The sequence below is a fragment of the Pseudophryne corroboree genome, chromosome 8, assembly GCF_028390025.1.
Source record: "Pseudophryne corroboree isolate aPseCor3 chromosome 8, aPseCor3.hap2, whole genome shotgun sequence".
NCBI lineage: Eukaryota > Metazoa > Chordata > Amphibia > Anura > Myobatrachidae > Pseudophryne > Pseudophryne corroboree.
In genome coordinates, this window is record NC_086451.1 from 442,678,503 (window position 1) to 442,694,440 (window position 15,938).

The following is a 15,938-nucleotide window of genomic DNA, read 5'->3' on the forward strand; positions in this document are numbered from 1 at the left end:
GGGTTCCTTAGGGGAGTGTTGAACCCTATGTAAGGGACAGGGGTGAAGGGGTGCACACACGTCATTTCGAACACAGGACATAGGTACACTTTAACCAGTACATATTGGCAAAAAAGTAATGTTTCCTTGTGCCTAAAGATTTATGCTCCTATGTCTTACAGATATAACAACATTGTAATTGAGAGTAAAAGTAGGGTAGCTACTGTTTGGGTGTTTAACTAGCTAAGTAAGCCGAGTGGGTGATAGCTGATGATGTCACTCACCTCCAATGTCCACATTGATAGTATGCAGTTCTTCATCTATATAGAAGCAGTGAGCCGCCGTCAGGATAAAGTTTTTGCTCACAATGGAACCTTTACAATTCTCTTCGCTCTTTGGACGCTTCAATATAGAAGAAAAAAAAAAGACAATGAGGATATCAACAGGATACTGACCATGTCTAGGTGACACCACGTGTTCAGGTTAATTTGATATTGCGTACCCCTGGCTGTATGATGCCACTACTAGCCTAGACCGTATTTAGGTTGCTTATACATGGCTGCCTGGTGTCACTTGTACAGGGCTGTCTCATGCTTCTTGTACATGACTATGCGACACCTTCGAATCATGGTTATCTGATACCGCCAGTGCACAAATATGGGCGTGATTCATCACGTACAACTACAGTAATACGGCGGCATTGCAGGTCCAAGTGCACATGGCATCTTACTAGAAGAGAATTTTAATGGGCTATTATGTCGATATATGCATTCTAAATATAATCAGTACTTAACGAACTTGAAAATTAGTAAAATATAATGACCTAAAATATATTATGCTGGATGACGAATAGAGGGGCAACTGACAAACAGACGGCAGAGTTTTATCACAACTGAGGGCTGGTGTCGGTAGCCGGAAGCCTCAGTTGTAGGGACTGACAGATACCAGAACTTAGGAGGAGAAAGTAGACTCCTAGACATGCGTTAGGACAGTAGTAGTAAATGCCCGAAGGCATGACCACGACAACTGAGAGGGTTTTTATTAAACAAAAAGTCATATAAGGTGCAATGAGAAAATAAATGTCACAGGTGAGTATTGGGAGCACAACTGGTAATGACCAGTAATCCAGAAGGTAACTAAAAGTTCAGTATAATGCTTGGGAACCCAGGTTAGACAAAACGTGATGCTGGGGACGACAAGTGAAACTGTAAATAATAATAGAGTTCGTGGAAAAATGAAAAATGAAGCTGGGGTTCGCAGGAAAACAATAAATGAAGCTGGGGTTTGCAGGAACACTGTAGATGAACCTGGGGTTCGCAGGAACACTGTAGATGAAGCTGGGGTTCGCAGGAACAATGTAGATGAACCTGGGGTTCGCAGGAACACTGTAGATGAACCTGGGGTTCGCAGGAACACTGTAGATGAACCTGGGGTTCGCAGGAACACTGTAGATGAACCTGGGGTTCGCAGGAACACTGTAGATGAACCTGTGGTTCGCAGGAACACTGTAGATGAAGCTGGGGTTCGCAGGAACACTGTAGATGAACCTGGGGTTCGCAGGAACACTGTAGATGAAGCTGGGGTTCGCAGGAACACTGTAGATGAAGCTGGGGTTCGCAGGAACACTGTAGATGAAGCTGGGGTTCGCAGGAACACTGTAGATGAACCTGGGGTTCGCAGGAACACTGTAGATGAACCTGGGGTTCGCAGGAACAATGTAAATGAAGCTGGGGTTTGCAGGAACACTGTAGATGAAGCTGGGGTTTGCAGGAACACTGTAGATGAAGCTGGGGTTCGCAGGAACACTGTAGATGAACCTGGGGTTCGCAGGAACAATGTAAATGAAGCTGGGGTTTGCAGGAACACTGTAGATGAAGCTGGGGTTTGCAGGAACACTGTAGATGAAGCTGGGGTTTGCAGGAACACTGTAGATGAAGCTGGGGTTTGCAGGAACACTGTAGATGAAGCTGGGGTTCGCAGGAACACTGTAGATGAACCTGGGGTTCGCAGGAACAATGTAAATGAAGCTGGCGTTTGCAGGAACACTGTAGATGAAGCTGGGGTTTGCAGGAACACTGTAGATGAAGCTGGGGTTCACAGGAACACTGTAGATGAACCTGGGGTTCGCAGGAACAATGTAAATGAAGCTGGGGTTTGCAGGAACACTGTAGATGAAGCTGGGGTTTGCAGGAACACTGTAGATGAAGCTGGGGTTTGCAGGAACCCTGTAGATGAAGGTGGGGTTTGCAGGAACACTGTAGATGAAGCTGGGGTTTGCAGGAACACTGTAGATGAAGGTGGGGTTTGCAGGAACAATGTAGATGAAGGTGGGGTTTGCAGGAACAATGTAGATGAACCTGGGGTTCGCAGGAACACTGTAGATGAAGCTGGGGTTTGCAGGAACACTGTAGATGAAGGTGGGGTTTGCAGGAACACTGTAGATGAAGCTGGGGTTTGCAGGAACACTGTAGATGAAGCTGGGGTTCGCAGGAACACTATAGATGAAGCTGGGGTTTGCAGGAACACTGTAGATGAAGCTGGGGTTTGCAGGAACACTGCAGATGAAGCTTGAGAGTATCACACGCTATTAGCACTGGGTGAGGGAACAAAGGAAACAGGTTGCACCACAGAGCTAGACACAGGTGAGCTGGAACTGCACCGCAGAGGAGAATACCAGGGAGTCAGGCTGTAATGCAGGAGAGATCCACAGGAGAATCCACAGAGAACTGCACACTAGAACACTGGAGGGACAATTGAAGCACTGACAACCTTCTGGGTGCTGGGACAGGATATTTATACCTGCTGGACTGCATGGATTGGCTGACAATTACTCCCTGGCTCCAGGAGCACTATGGATAGGTGAAATGATAACATGTGACTAGAGTCCAAGATGGCTGCGCCAATTGACAGAACCTGAAGGGGAACTAAGCACTGGGCAACACGTACAAACAACAATGGCGGCAGGGGCCGCAGCAACAGAGACTCCATGCGCCCAAGCGCGCACTGCGACCACAGGAATGGAAGCGGCGGCCGAGGCACCCAAAGACGTGCATCCAGCAGGGAACCACAGGCATGGCAGGAACGGCCGCGATGGGGCTGGAAGCGCCGCACCTCCGTGAGTACATATACTGAGGTGGCCGCTTAAACCAGCGCTGCAGGCAATAAATAAACTAAGGCCCAGCCCTGGCTCGCTGAGCCAACCTCAGGAGGCACCTAACAGGTAGAAAGCGGTGTCTCAGTACCTGGATTGTGACAGCATCCCGCCCCCCTCCCTTTCCTTTAGAAGTGGCCCCAGGACACTTCTTAGGTTTTCATGGAAACTTGGAGTGAAATTTTGGACCAACTTAGGAGCATGAACATCGGAAGCGTTTGTCCAGGAACGTTCTTCAGGGCCATAGAGCTTCCAATCTATCAGATACTGGCAGGGCCGGATTAACAATGGGGCGGATGGAGCTGCAGCTCCAGGCCCTCCATTGAAAATAGGCCCACTGCAGTGATGAGGCCCAAAACCGCCAGCATTACAATGAGTCACACTGACTCATTGTATGCTGCCAGGACACAGTGCCCCCGCCGACAGTGTGTAAATCCCGGCCGAAGCAGGAGGAGGGGCCACTCTCCTCTCCACAGGTTCTTCAACTGCCTGGCCGGGGGGGAGGAGGAGCAACTCTCCTCTCTAAGCTCCTCCCCCCTGACTTTAGTGCTGCTGATGAGGAGGACGGCCAGGCCAGAGGAGAAGTAGGGGCACCACAACGTAACAACCGCACCACCTCCAAGCTGACTGGCCGCATCCCACTGGCCGCCTTTCCGCCCACATCGTGCGGGCCGCCTCCCGTACCGCACACAGTCTCCCGTGCCGCAGCCGCGCTGCCCCCCCCCCCCAGCCGGCTGTCTTCTGCACCCCTGCTGCTACTCACTTCTGCCCTGCCTTATGCTGGGCAGAAGTAAAGTCAAAGAGCACTGCGCAACATGGAGCCAGGGGGACAAACTGGAGCCGATGCTGATGTTGGTAAGTGACGTGCACAAATTCTCCCTCTCTCTCCCCCCCCTCTCTCCCCTTCCCCCCTCTCTCTCTCTCTATCTCCTCCCACTCTCTCTCCCCTCCCCCCCCTCTCTCTCTCCCCCCCCCTCCCTCTCCCTCATCCCAACCCCCCCTCCTCTCTCTCTCTCTCTCTCTCTCTCTCTCTCTGAGCTGGCTACCTGTTGCAATGTATTAAAGGAGCTACCTGCTTCATTGTAAAAAAAATGGGCTACCTGGCGCAAAGTGTGTAAGGGGCGCTGCCTGGCGCCATGTGTATAAAAAGGGTCTCTGCCTGGCGCAGTGTGTATAAAAAGGGTCTCTGCCTGGCGCAAAGTGTGTATGGGGCTCTGCCTGGCGCCATGTGTATAAAAAGGGTCTCTGCCTGGCGCAATGTGTATAAAAAGGGTCTCTGCCTGGCGCAATGTGTATAAAGGGTCTCTGACTGGCGTAATGTGTATAAGAGGGTCTCTGTCTGGCGTAATGTGTATAAAGAGGGTCTCTGTCTGGCGTAATGTGTATAAAGAGGGTCTCTGTCTGGCATAATGCGTATAAAGAGGGTCTCTGTCTGGCGTAATGTGTATAAAAAGGGTCTCTGGCAGTCGCAGTGTGTATGAAAGGGTCTCTGCATGGCGCAATGTGTATGAAAGGGTCTCTGCCTGGCGTAATGTGTATAAAAATAAGATTTTACTTACCGGTAAATCTATTTCTCGTAGTCCGTAGTGGATGCTGGGACTCCGTAAGGACCATGGGGAATAGCGGCTCCGCAGGAGACTGGGCACAACTAAAGAAAGCTTTAGGACTACCTGGTGTGCACTGGCTCCTCCCACTATGACCCTCCTCCAGACCTCAGTTAGGATACTGTGCCCGGAAGAGCTGACACAATAAGGAAAGGATTTTGAATCCCGGCTAATACCAGCCACACCAATCACACCGTACAACTCGTGATACTATACCCAGTTAACAGTATGAATACAATTTGAGCCTCTCAACAGATGGCTCTCAACAATAACCCTTTTAGTTAAACAATAACTATATACAAGTATTGCAGACAATCCGCACTTGGGATGGGCGCCCAGCATCCACTACGGACTACGAGAAATAGATTTACCGGTGAGTAAAATCTTATTTTCTCTAACGTCCTAAGTGGATGCTGGGACTTTGTAAGGACCATGGGGATTATACCAAAGCTCCCAAACGGGCGGGAGAGTGCGGATGACTCTGCAGCACCGAATGAGCGAACTCTAGGTCCTCCTCAGCCAGGGTGTCAAACTTGTAGAACCTTGCAAAAGTGTTTGACCCCGACCAAGTAGCTGCTCGGCAAAGTTGCAAGGCCGAGACCCCTCGGGTAGCCGCCCAAGAAGAGCCCACCTTCCTCGTGGAATGGGCTTTTACTGATTTAGGATGCGGCAGTCCAGCCGCAGAATGTGCAAGCTGAATCGTGCTACAGATCCAGCGAGCAATAGTCTGCTTAGAAGCAGGAGCACCCAGCTTGTTGGGTGCATACAGGATAAATAGCAAGTCAGTTTTCCTGACTCTAGCCGTCCTGGAAACATAAATTTTCAGGGCCCTGACTACGTCCAGCAACTTGGAATCCTCCAAGTCCCTAGTAGCCGCAGGCACCACGATAGGTTGCTTCACATGAAAAGCTGATACCACCTTAGGCAGGAATTGGGAACGAGTCCTCAATTCCACCCTATCCATATGGAAAATCAGATAAGGGCTTTTACAGGACAAAGCCGACAATTCTGACACACGCCTGGCCGAAGCCAAGGCCAACAGCATGACCACCTTCCACGTGAGATATTTTATCTCCACGGTTTTTAGTGGCTCAAACCAATGCGACTTTAGGAAATCCAACACCACGTTGAGATCCCAAGGTGCCACTGGAGGCACAAAAGGGGGCTGAATATGCAGCACTCCTTTAACAAACGTCTGGACTTCAGGCAGTGAAGCCAGTTCCTTCTAGAAGAAAATCGACAGAGCCGAAATTTGGACCTTAATGGAACCCAATTTTAGGCCCATAGTCACCCCTGACTGTAAGAAGTGCAGGAATCGACCCAGCTGAAATTCCTCCGTTGGGGCCTTCCTGGCCTCACACCACGCAACATACTTTCGCCATATGCGATGGTAATGTTTTGATCAGCGTAGGAATTACTTCCTCCGGAATGCCCTTTTCCTTTAGGATCCGGTGTTCAACCGCCATGCCGTCAAACGCAGCCGCGGTAAGTCTTGGAACAGACAGGGCCCCTGCTGCAGCAGGTCTTGTCTGAGCGGTAGAGGCCATGGGTCCTCTGAGACCATCTCTTGAAGTTCTGGGTACCAAGCTCTTCTTGGCCAATCCGGAACAATGAGAATAGTTTTTACTCTTCTCCTTCTTATTATCGTCAGCACCTTTGGTATGAGAGGAAGAGGAGGGAACACATAAACCGACTGGTACACCCACGGTGTCACTAGAGCGTCCACTGCTATCGCCTGAGGGTCCCTTGACCTGGCGCAATATCTTTCTAGCTTTTTGTTGAGGTGGGACGCCATCATGTCCACCTGTGGCCTTTCCCACCGGTTTGTAATCAGCCGGAAGACTTCTGGATGAAGTCCCCACTCTCCCGGGTGGAGGTCGTGCCTGCTGAGGAAGTCTGCTTCCCAGTTGTCCACTCCCGGAATGAACACTGCTGACAGTGCTAACACGTGATTTTCCGCCCATCGGAGAATCTTTGTGGCTTCTGCCATCGCCACCCTGCTTCTCGCGCCGCCCTGTCGGTTTACATGGGCGACTGCCGTGATGTTGTCTGACTAGATCAGTACTGGCAGGTTTAGAAGCAGGGGTCTTGCCTGACTTAGGGCATTGTAAATGGCCCTTAGTTCCAGAATATTTATGTGTAGAGACATCTCCTGGCTTGACCAAAGTCCTTGGCAATGTCTTCCCTGTGTGACTGCCCCCCAGCCTCGAAGGCTGGCATCCGTGCTCACCAGGACCCAGTCCTGTATGCCGAATCTGCGGCCCTCCAGAAGATGAGCACTCTGCAGCCACTACAGTAGAGACACCCTGGTCTTTGCAGACAGGGTTATCATCCGATGCATCTGAAGATGCGATCCGGACCACTTGTCCAACAGATCCCACTGGAAGATCCTTGCATGGAACCTTCCAAAGGGAATTGCTTCGTAAGAAGCTACCATTTCCCCCAGGACTCGCGTGCAGTGGTGCACCGACACCTGTTTTGGTTTTAGGAGGTCTCTGACTAGCGATGACAACTCCTTGGCCTTCTCCTCTGGGAGAAACACCTTTTTCTGTTCTGTGTCCAGAACCATCCCCAGGAACAATAGACGCGTTGCAGGAACCAGCTGCGACTTTGGAATATTCAGGATCCAGCCGTGCTGTTGTAGCACTTCCCGAGCTAGTGCTACTCCGATCAACAACTGTTTCCTGGACCTCGCCTTTATAAGGAGATCGTCCAAGTACGGGATAATTATAACTCCCTTCTTGCGAAGGAGTATCATCATTTCGGCCATTACCTTGGTAAATACCCTCGGTGCCGTGGACAGACCAAACGGCAACGTCTGGAATTGGTAATGACAGTCCTGTACCACAAATTTGAGGTACTCCTGGTGAGGAGGGTATATGGGGACATGCAGGTAAGCATCCTTGATGTCCAGTGATACCATGTAATCCCCTTCCTCCAGGCTTGAAATAACCGCCCTGAGCGATTCCATCTTGAACTTGTATTTTTTTATATATATGTTCAAGGTTTTCAAATTTAAAATGGGTCTGACCGAAACGTCCGGTTTCGGTACCACAAACATTGTGGAATAGTAACCCCTTCCTTGTTGAAGGAGGGGCACCTTGACTATCACCGAATACAGCTTGTGAATTGCCTCCAGCACTGCCTCCCTGTCCAAGGGAGTCGTTGGCAAGGCAGATTTGAGGAAACGGCGAGGGGGAGACGTCTCGAATTCCAGCTTGTAACCCTGAGACACCACTTGTAGAATCCAGGGATCCACCTGTGAGCAAGCCCACTGATTGCTGAAGTATTTGAGACGTGCCCCCACCGCACCTGGCTCCGCCAGTGAAGCCCCAGCGTCATGCTGTGGACTTTGAGGAAGCGGGGGAGAACTTTTGTTCCTGAGAACTGGCTGTATTTTGCAGCTTTTTTCCTCTACCTCAGCCTCTGGGCAGAAAGGACGCGCCTCTAACCCGCTTGCCCTTCTGGGGCCGAAAGGACTGTACCTGATAATACGGTGCTTTCTTTGGCTACGAGGGAACATGGGGTAAAAATGCTGATTTCCCAGCTGTCGCTGTGGAAACTAGGTCAGAGAGACCATCCCCGAACAACTCCTCACCCTTGTAAGGCAAAACTTCCATGTGCCTTTTAGAATCTGCATCCCCTGTCCACTGCCGAGTCCATAGCAAATATCCCTCTGTGCATCTCTCATGTATAAGACAGCGTCTTTAATATGCTCTGTGGTTAGCAATATAGTGTCACTGTCTAAGGTATCAATATTTTTTGACAGGGAATCTGACCACACAGCTGCAGCACTGCACATCCACGCTGAAGCAATAGCTGGTCGCAGTATAATGCCTGAGTGTGTATAAACAGACTTCAGGATAGCCTCCTGCTTTCTATCAGCAGGTTCCTTGAGGGCGGCGTGTCCGGAGACGGCAGTGCCACCTTCTTTGATAGACGTGTGAGCGCTTTATGAACCTTAGGGGGCGTCTCCCAGTGTAACCTGTCCTCTGGCGGGAAAGGGTACGCCATTAGTAACTTTTTAGAAATTACCAGTTTCTTATCAGGGGAAGCCCACGCTTCTTCACACACTTCAATTAATTCATCAGATGGGGGAAAAAAACCACTGGTAGTTTTTTCTCCCCAAACATTATACCCTTTTTTGTGGTACCTGGGGTAACATCAGAAATGTGCAAGACATTTTTCATATAACGGGTGGCTCTATTGGAATGTACAGTAGTCTCATCGTCGTCGACACTGGAGTCGGTATCCGTGTCGACGTCTGTGTCTGCCATCTGAGGTAGCGGGCGTTTTAGGGCCCCTGATGGCTTTTGAGACGCCTGGGCAGGCACGAGCTGAGAAGCTGGCTGTCCCACATCTGCTATGTCGTCAAACCTTTTATGTAGGGAGTCGACACTATCACGTAATTCCTTCCACATTACCATTCACTCAGGTGTCGGCCCCGCAGGGGGTGACATCCCATTTATCGGCATCTGCTCCGCCTCCACATAAGTCTCCTCATCAAACATGTCGACACAGCCGTACCGACACCGCACACACACACACACACACACACACACACACACACACACACACACACACACACACACACACACACACACACACACACACACACAGGGAATGCTCTGACTGAGGACAGGACCCCACAAAAGCCCTTTGGGGAGACAGAGAGAGAGTATGCCAGCACACACCAAAGCGCTATATAACACAGGGATTACACTATAACTGAGTGATTTTTTTCCCTAATAGCTGCTTATATAGATATACAATTTGCGCCTAAATTTAGTGCCCCCCCCCCTCTTTTTTACCCTATGTAGTCTGGAAAACTGCAGGGGAGAGCCTGGGGAGCATCCTTCCAGCGGAGCTGTGAGGGAAAATGGCGGCAGTGTGCTGAGGGAGATAGCCCCGCCCCTATTCGGCAGACTTTTCCCGCACTTTTTAAATGTATATGGCAGGGGTATTTTACACATATATAGCCTTTATGACTATATATTGTGTATTTTTGCCAGCAAGGTACTCATATTGCAGCCCAGGGCGCCCCCCTCCCCCCCCCAGCGCCCTGCACCCATCAGTGACCGGAGTGTGAGGTGTGCATGGGGAGCAATGGCGCACAGCTGCAGTGCTGTGCGCTACCTTGATGAAGACCGAAGTCTTCTGCCGCCGATTTCCAGGACCTTCTTCGTGCTTCTGGCTCTGTAAGGGGGACGGTGGCGCGGCTCCGGGACCGGACGACCGAGGCTGGGCCTGTGTTCGATCCCTCTGGAGCCAATGGTGTCCAGTAGCCTAAGAAGCCCAAGCTAGCTGCAAGCAGGTAGGTTCGCTTCTCTCTCCTTAGTCCCTCGTAGCAGTGAGTCTGTTGCCAGCAGATCTCACTGAAAATAAAAAACCTAAACTATACTTTCTTTTCTAGGAGCTCAGGAGAGCCCCTAGTGTGCATCCAGCTCAGCCGGGCACAAAATTCTAACTGAGGTCTGGAGGAGGGTCATAGTGGGAGGAGCCAGTGCACACCAGGTAGTCCTAACGCTTTCTTTAGTTGTGCCCAGTCTCCTGCGGAGCCGCTATTCCCCATGGTCCTTACGGAGTCCCAGCATCCACTTAGGACGTTAGAGAAAAGGGTCTCTGCCTGGCGCAATGTGTATGAAAGGGTCTCTGCCTGGCGTAATGTGTATAAAAAGGGTCTCTGCCTGGCGCAATGTGTATAAAAAGGGGCTCTGCCTGGCGTAACATGTATAAAAAGGGGCTCTGCCTGGCGCAATGTGTAGAAAAAGGGGCTCTGCCTGGCGTAACGTGTATAAAAAGGGTCTCTGCCTGGCGTAACATGTATAAAAAGGGGCTCTGCCTGGCACAATGTGTATAAAAAGCGTCTCTGCCTGGCGTAATGTGTATAAAAAGGGTCTCTGCCTGGCACAATGTGTATAAAAAGGGTCTCTGCCTGGCGCAATGTGTATGAAATGGTCTCTGCCTGGTGTAATGTGTAGAAAAAGGGGCTCTGCCTGGCGCAATGTGTAGAAAAAGGGGCTCTGCCTGGCGTAACGTGTATAAAAAAGGGTCTCTGCCTGGCGTAACGTGTATAAAAAGGGTCTCTGCCTGGCGTAATGTGTATAAAAAGGGTCTCTGCCTGGCGTAACGTGTATAAAAAGGGGCTCTGCCTGGCGCAATGTGTATAAAAAGCGTCTCTGCCTGGCGTAATGTGTATAAAGGGTTCTACCTGGCGCAATGTGTATAAAGGGTTCTACCTGGCATGTATAAGGGGTGCTACTATGTGGTGTAATGTGACTGGCAGACCCTACTGTGCAGTATAATGTGATTTGGTACAATTATGTGGCCACACCTCTTCCTGTGAAGCCACGCACCTATATTTTTTTACACAGGCCTTTGGCGTGCACTTTCCCTGTTTTCAATGGGGAGAGGGGGTCTCCAAAGGAAACGTTTGCCCTGGGCGCCACAAGGTCTAGAACCAGCCCTGACTACAGCATATACAGACTATGATGGGAGGGGGCACACTAATGCATATACTTTTAAAGGACACACTCCTTTTCAGTGGCCATGTCCCCTTTTTAGGCACACGCAACAGTAATCCTGTTTCATTTCCCATACCACCACTTCAAAATTCCCACTTTGATGACCACTGTATGTATGGGTCTGTTGTTCTGCACCTCTATTAAATGGTTGATGGTAGGCACTAACTATGACCTCGATAGAGATAGCCACACTCATGGCACAGGCCACACACCCTATTTTGACCACCCCCACAACAGTGCTTGTCACACCTCCATACATTTCAGCTCCAGGCCCATGTGGACCTTAATCTGGCACTGGATACTGGAGATAACCATATCTAATATGAGAATCCAGTATCTTGGCGACCTCGTACTCAACACCCCGTTGAGTCTGGACCTTGTTAGCAGAGGATAACGCAGAATGGAAGCAATTCAAAATCACTGGTTTGAGGAGAGAAACATGGAACGTCTTAGGAACTTTCAAGAACGGAGGTAGCTGAAGATTGTAAGCCACTGGGTTAACAATTTGCTCAATCGAGAAAGGACCAATATAGAGGGGAGCGAATTTAATACTCGGAACCCTCAGTCATAGATTCTTTGTGGATAGCCAAACGCGGTCACCAACCTTAAGGGCAGGAATTGACCTACGCTTCTTATCTGCAAATCTCTTGTACCTGGAGGATGCTTTCAAAAGGGCCACACAAACATTCTTCCAGTTATTTGAAAACTGTCGAATCGGGATGTCAGCTGCAGGCACCGAGGTTGCTGGAGGCGGCTGGAACTCAGGAACTTTTGGGTGAAACCCATAGTTGGTGAAGAATGGCGTGGAGGAAGATGAAGAATGGTACTGATTATTGTGGCAGAACTCAGCCCAAGGGAGAAGTTGAACCCAGTCATCCTGGGATGAGGATACACAGATATCGAGGAAGATCTCCAAGTCCTGATTCACCCTCTCAGTTTGCCCATTGGTTTGAGGGTGATAGGCTGTAGAGAATTTCAGCTTGACTTGGAGCGCTTGGCAAAGACTTCGCCAGAACTTGGCCACAAACTGAACACCTCTATCAGAATTTATCTCTGCAGGGAGACCATGCAATCTAAAGATCTCTTGAATGAAAACTTGCGCCAACCTGGAAGCTGACGGAAGACCGGTGAGAGGGATGAAATGAGCCATCTTGGTGAACCGGTCAACTACCACCCAGATGGTATTGAATTTATTACACACAGGGAGATCTGTGACGAAATCCATCGAGAGATGAGTCCACGGACGATGAGGAACAGACAAAGGAACCAGTTGCCCAGCGGGTGACTGGCAGGGTACTTTGTGTTTGGCACACAAATTCAGCAAAGTCCTTCTTTAGGGTCGGCCACCAGTATGATCTGGAAACAAATTCTAAGGTCCTGAGTATGCCCGTGTGTCCGGCAAAGTGAGAGGAATGTGCCCAATGCAAGAGCTTCCTTCTGAGAGCCGGCTTCATGAAACTTTTCCCTGGCAGGGGCATAGAGTCCATCCTCACTGCGGAGAACGCCACTGGATCAATAATATAATGCTTGCCAGTAGACTCAGACTCATTTTCTTGCTCCCAGGAGCGGGAAAGGGCATCGGCCTTACGATTTTGTGACCCTGGACAAAACTGCAACTCTGGAGAAGAAAAGTGCCCACCTGGCTTGGCGAGGGTTAAGACACTTTTAGGTACAGGAGGTTCTTGTGATCCGTCATAATGGTGATGGTATGAGAAGTTCCTTCTAATAAGTACCTCCACTCCTCCAAAGCGAGCTTGATCGCCAAAAGCTCTTGGTCACCGATGGCATAGTTCCGCTCGGCAGGAGAGACCTTTCATGAGAAGAAGCCACACGGATGTAAATGACCATCATTAGCTCTTTGAAACAGTACTGCGCCCACTCCAACAGATGAGGCGTCCACCTCGAGAATGAAAGGCGAGCTGGTGTCTGGCTGTTTTTCAAAATAAAAACCAGAGATTGATCTTTGTTTCAACAAATGAAAGGCTTGGATAGCTTCTTCTGGCCATTTGGAAGGAATGGCACCCTTTTTGGTAAGAGCCGTAATAGGCGCTACAACAGTGGAAAAGTCTCAAATAAATTTCCTGTAGTAATTGGCAAACCCTAGGAACCTCTGGGTGCCCTTGAAGGTTACAGGAATCTGCCAATCTTGGATTGCTTGAAGTTACTCGGGGTCCATCTCCAGACCGGAACCCAGTGGCGTAACTAGAAATTTTTCTCCCCCAAGCCAAAAAATTATTCGGCGCCCCCCATACCCCCATAATTGGCACTAGTAAAGGGACAAAAAGGGGTGTGGCTTCATTGAAATGGGCGTGGCTTTGTGTAAAGGGGCATGGCATTGCAGGAAAAGACTACCTTATACCCCAGTTTTGCAACCTGCACGCCCAGACGTTAGCCACCACAGGAAAGAAAAATAATCCTGATTCATGCCCCTTACATTATTTGTCATTTTTCCTCCTTAAAGTAATGCCAAGTATATATTATGACACATACTGCAATGGCCTTAGCCATTATGCCACACACAACAATGCACATGACACAATATGCACACACTGTAATGCCCCCGACACATTATGCCACACACCGTAATGCCTGTGACACATTATGACAGGAATCGCAATGCCCGTTATACATTATGCTACACACCATATCTGTGACACAGTATGACACACACCGCAATGACCCCGAGACATTATACCACATACCACAATTAGTGATGAGCACCGGAAATTTTTTGGGTTTTGTGTTTTGGTTTTGGGTTCGAACGCGTTTTCGCAAAACCTCACCGAATTTTTTTTGTCGGATTCGAGTGTGTTTTGGATTCGGGTGTTTTTTTTTTTAAAAACCCTAAAAAACAGCTTAAATCATAGAATTTGGGGGTCCGCGACCGGGCTGGAAGCGCAGCACCTCTGTGTGTACAATTACTGAGGTGGCCGCTGAAACCAGCGCTGCAGGCAATAAATAAACTAAGGCCCGGCCCTGGCTCGCTGAGCCAACCTCAGGAGGCACCTAACAGGTAGAAAGCGGTGTCTCAGTACCCGGATCGTGACAAGTTTTCAATAGAAACAAAGTAACAGTGCTACTTGTTTTTCTTATCCCGCAGCATACAAAATGTAACCAATAACCAGTACGTATTTATTAACCATAACAATAAACCGTACATATTTACTAATAACAGACTTTTCAGTGCCAATGCTTTTTGGTGATTCTGACTGCGGGATAACTGTCCTTTTAAATCTGACAACCGGAACTGCTGGGATGATATCGGGATCCTGGCGCTTGGGATGCTGGCAGTCAGAATACCGACAGTAGCATCCTGAAGGGCAGGATCCCGACATCTGGAAGGTAAGTAGGCTAACCGCCCCCCCCCCCCCCCCATCCGCAGCCTGACCCTAGCCGTCCCACCGCAACCTAACTCTCCCCTGTCGTGACTCAACCTAACCACCCCTCCTGCAGCCTAAACCTATCCCTCCTTCCACTGCAGCCTAACCCCCCCCCCACTGTGGTGCCTACTCCTAACCTCCCCCCCGTAACCTAAACTAAACCCCCTCCCCAGCCTATCCCCAATCATCCCCTGCAGTCTAAACCTAACCTCCCTACCCCCCACTCCGCGACCTGACCCTAAGGCAGTGGCAAACGCACAATTTGCATGGGGTGGTTTCCAGAATTGGGCAGAGCCAAGCACGGCGGTGGGGACTGAGGTTACCCAGTATATATGCTGGGTCCATAAAACTAGTGTGTCTGTGTGTGTGTGTGTGTGTGTGTGTGTGTGTGTGGGTGTGTGTGTTTATATATATATATATATACACACACACACACACACACACACACATATACATATCTACACATATATATACTGTATATAAACCTATATATATATATATATATATATATATATATATACACACACACACACACACACACACACACATATACATACATATACACATAGCATATTAAACATGCATACATACATATATATATATATATATATATATATATATATACACATAGAGTACACGTATATATACACATGTATATATATCATATGTGTGTGTGTTTATACAGTATGTATGTATATACATGTGTGTATATATGTATGCACATGGATATTGTAATACTGTGGGGTGCAAGGCGCCTCTTCCTGGGGAATATGGCAGCACGCAGCAGCTGAGGAACAACACAAGTCCAGTTTCTGGTACAACTGACCCCGGCCAGTTTTTATTGAAACAGAAAAATAAAACAAAACACCAAAAGAAAATACCTTGCCTGTCCGGCACTAACTAAACACAGGATAATCCTAACTGTAACTAAACAAAAACAAAGAGTTCTCCAGTAAATACTGTGTAGCTTACTTGTGTCAAAAAGCGTGTTCCTCTCACACAGACTCTGCAGCCTTCCTAGGCAGTCTGCACACACTAATCAGGCTAGCAGACCTATAACACTCTTTCACAGCTGAAACCCTGATTAGCCCTCTGTGAGGCCAAAGACCCGAACTGGTTCCAATGGCTAGAACTCTCCTTATCTCTCTCTCTCAGAGCCTATACCCAGCTTTTACATCAAACTGAAAAGGTTCTGACAAAACCAAAAGTATTTTTCCTAGAAGTTAACACTTTCTAAAACATGTAAGACAAGAACCTGGGACAAACATACCTGCCCTCAAACACTATCCCAGTGTCCTTG

The 15,938-nt window shown here is 49.0% G+C and overlaps 1 protein-coding gene across 1 annotated transcript in view; it reads right to left on the minus strand.

Annotated features, from left to right (window-relative positions):
* The window catches only part of LOC134949511 (complement factor B-like), a 295,509-nt gene that overhangs the window by 54,234 nt on the left and 225,337 nt on the right, over positions 1–15,938 (minus strand). Inside the window, exon 12 of the mRNA XM_063938124.1 lies at positions 264–381. Within this exon, the coding sequence (XP_063794194.1) occupies positions 264–381 (118 nt within the window). The remainder of the gene's footprint in view (positions 1–263; positions 382–15,938) is intronic.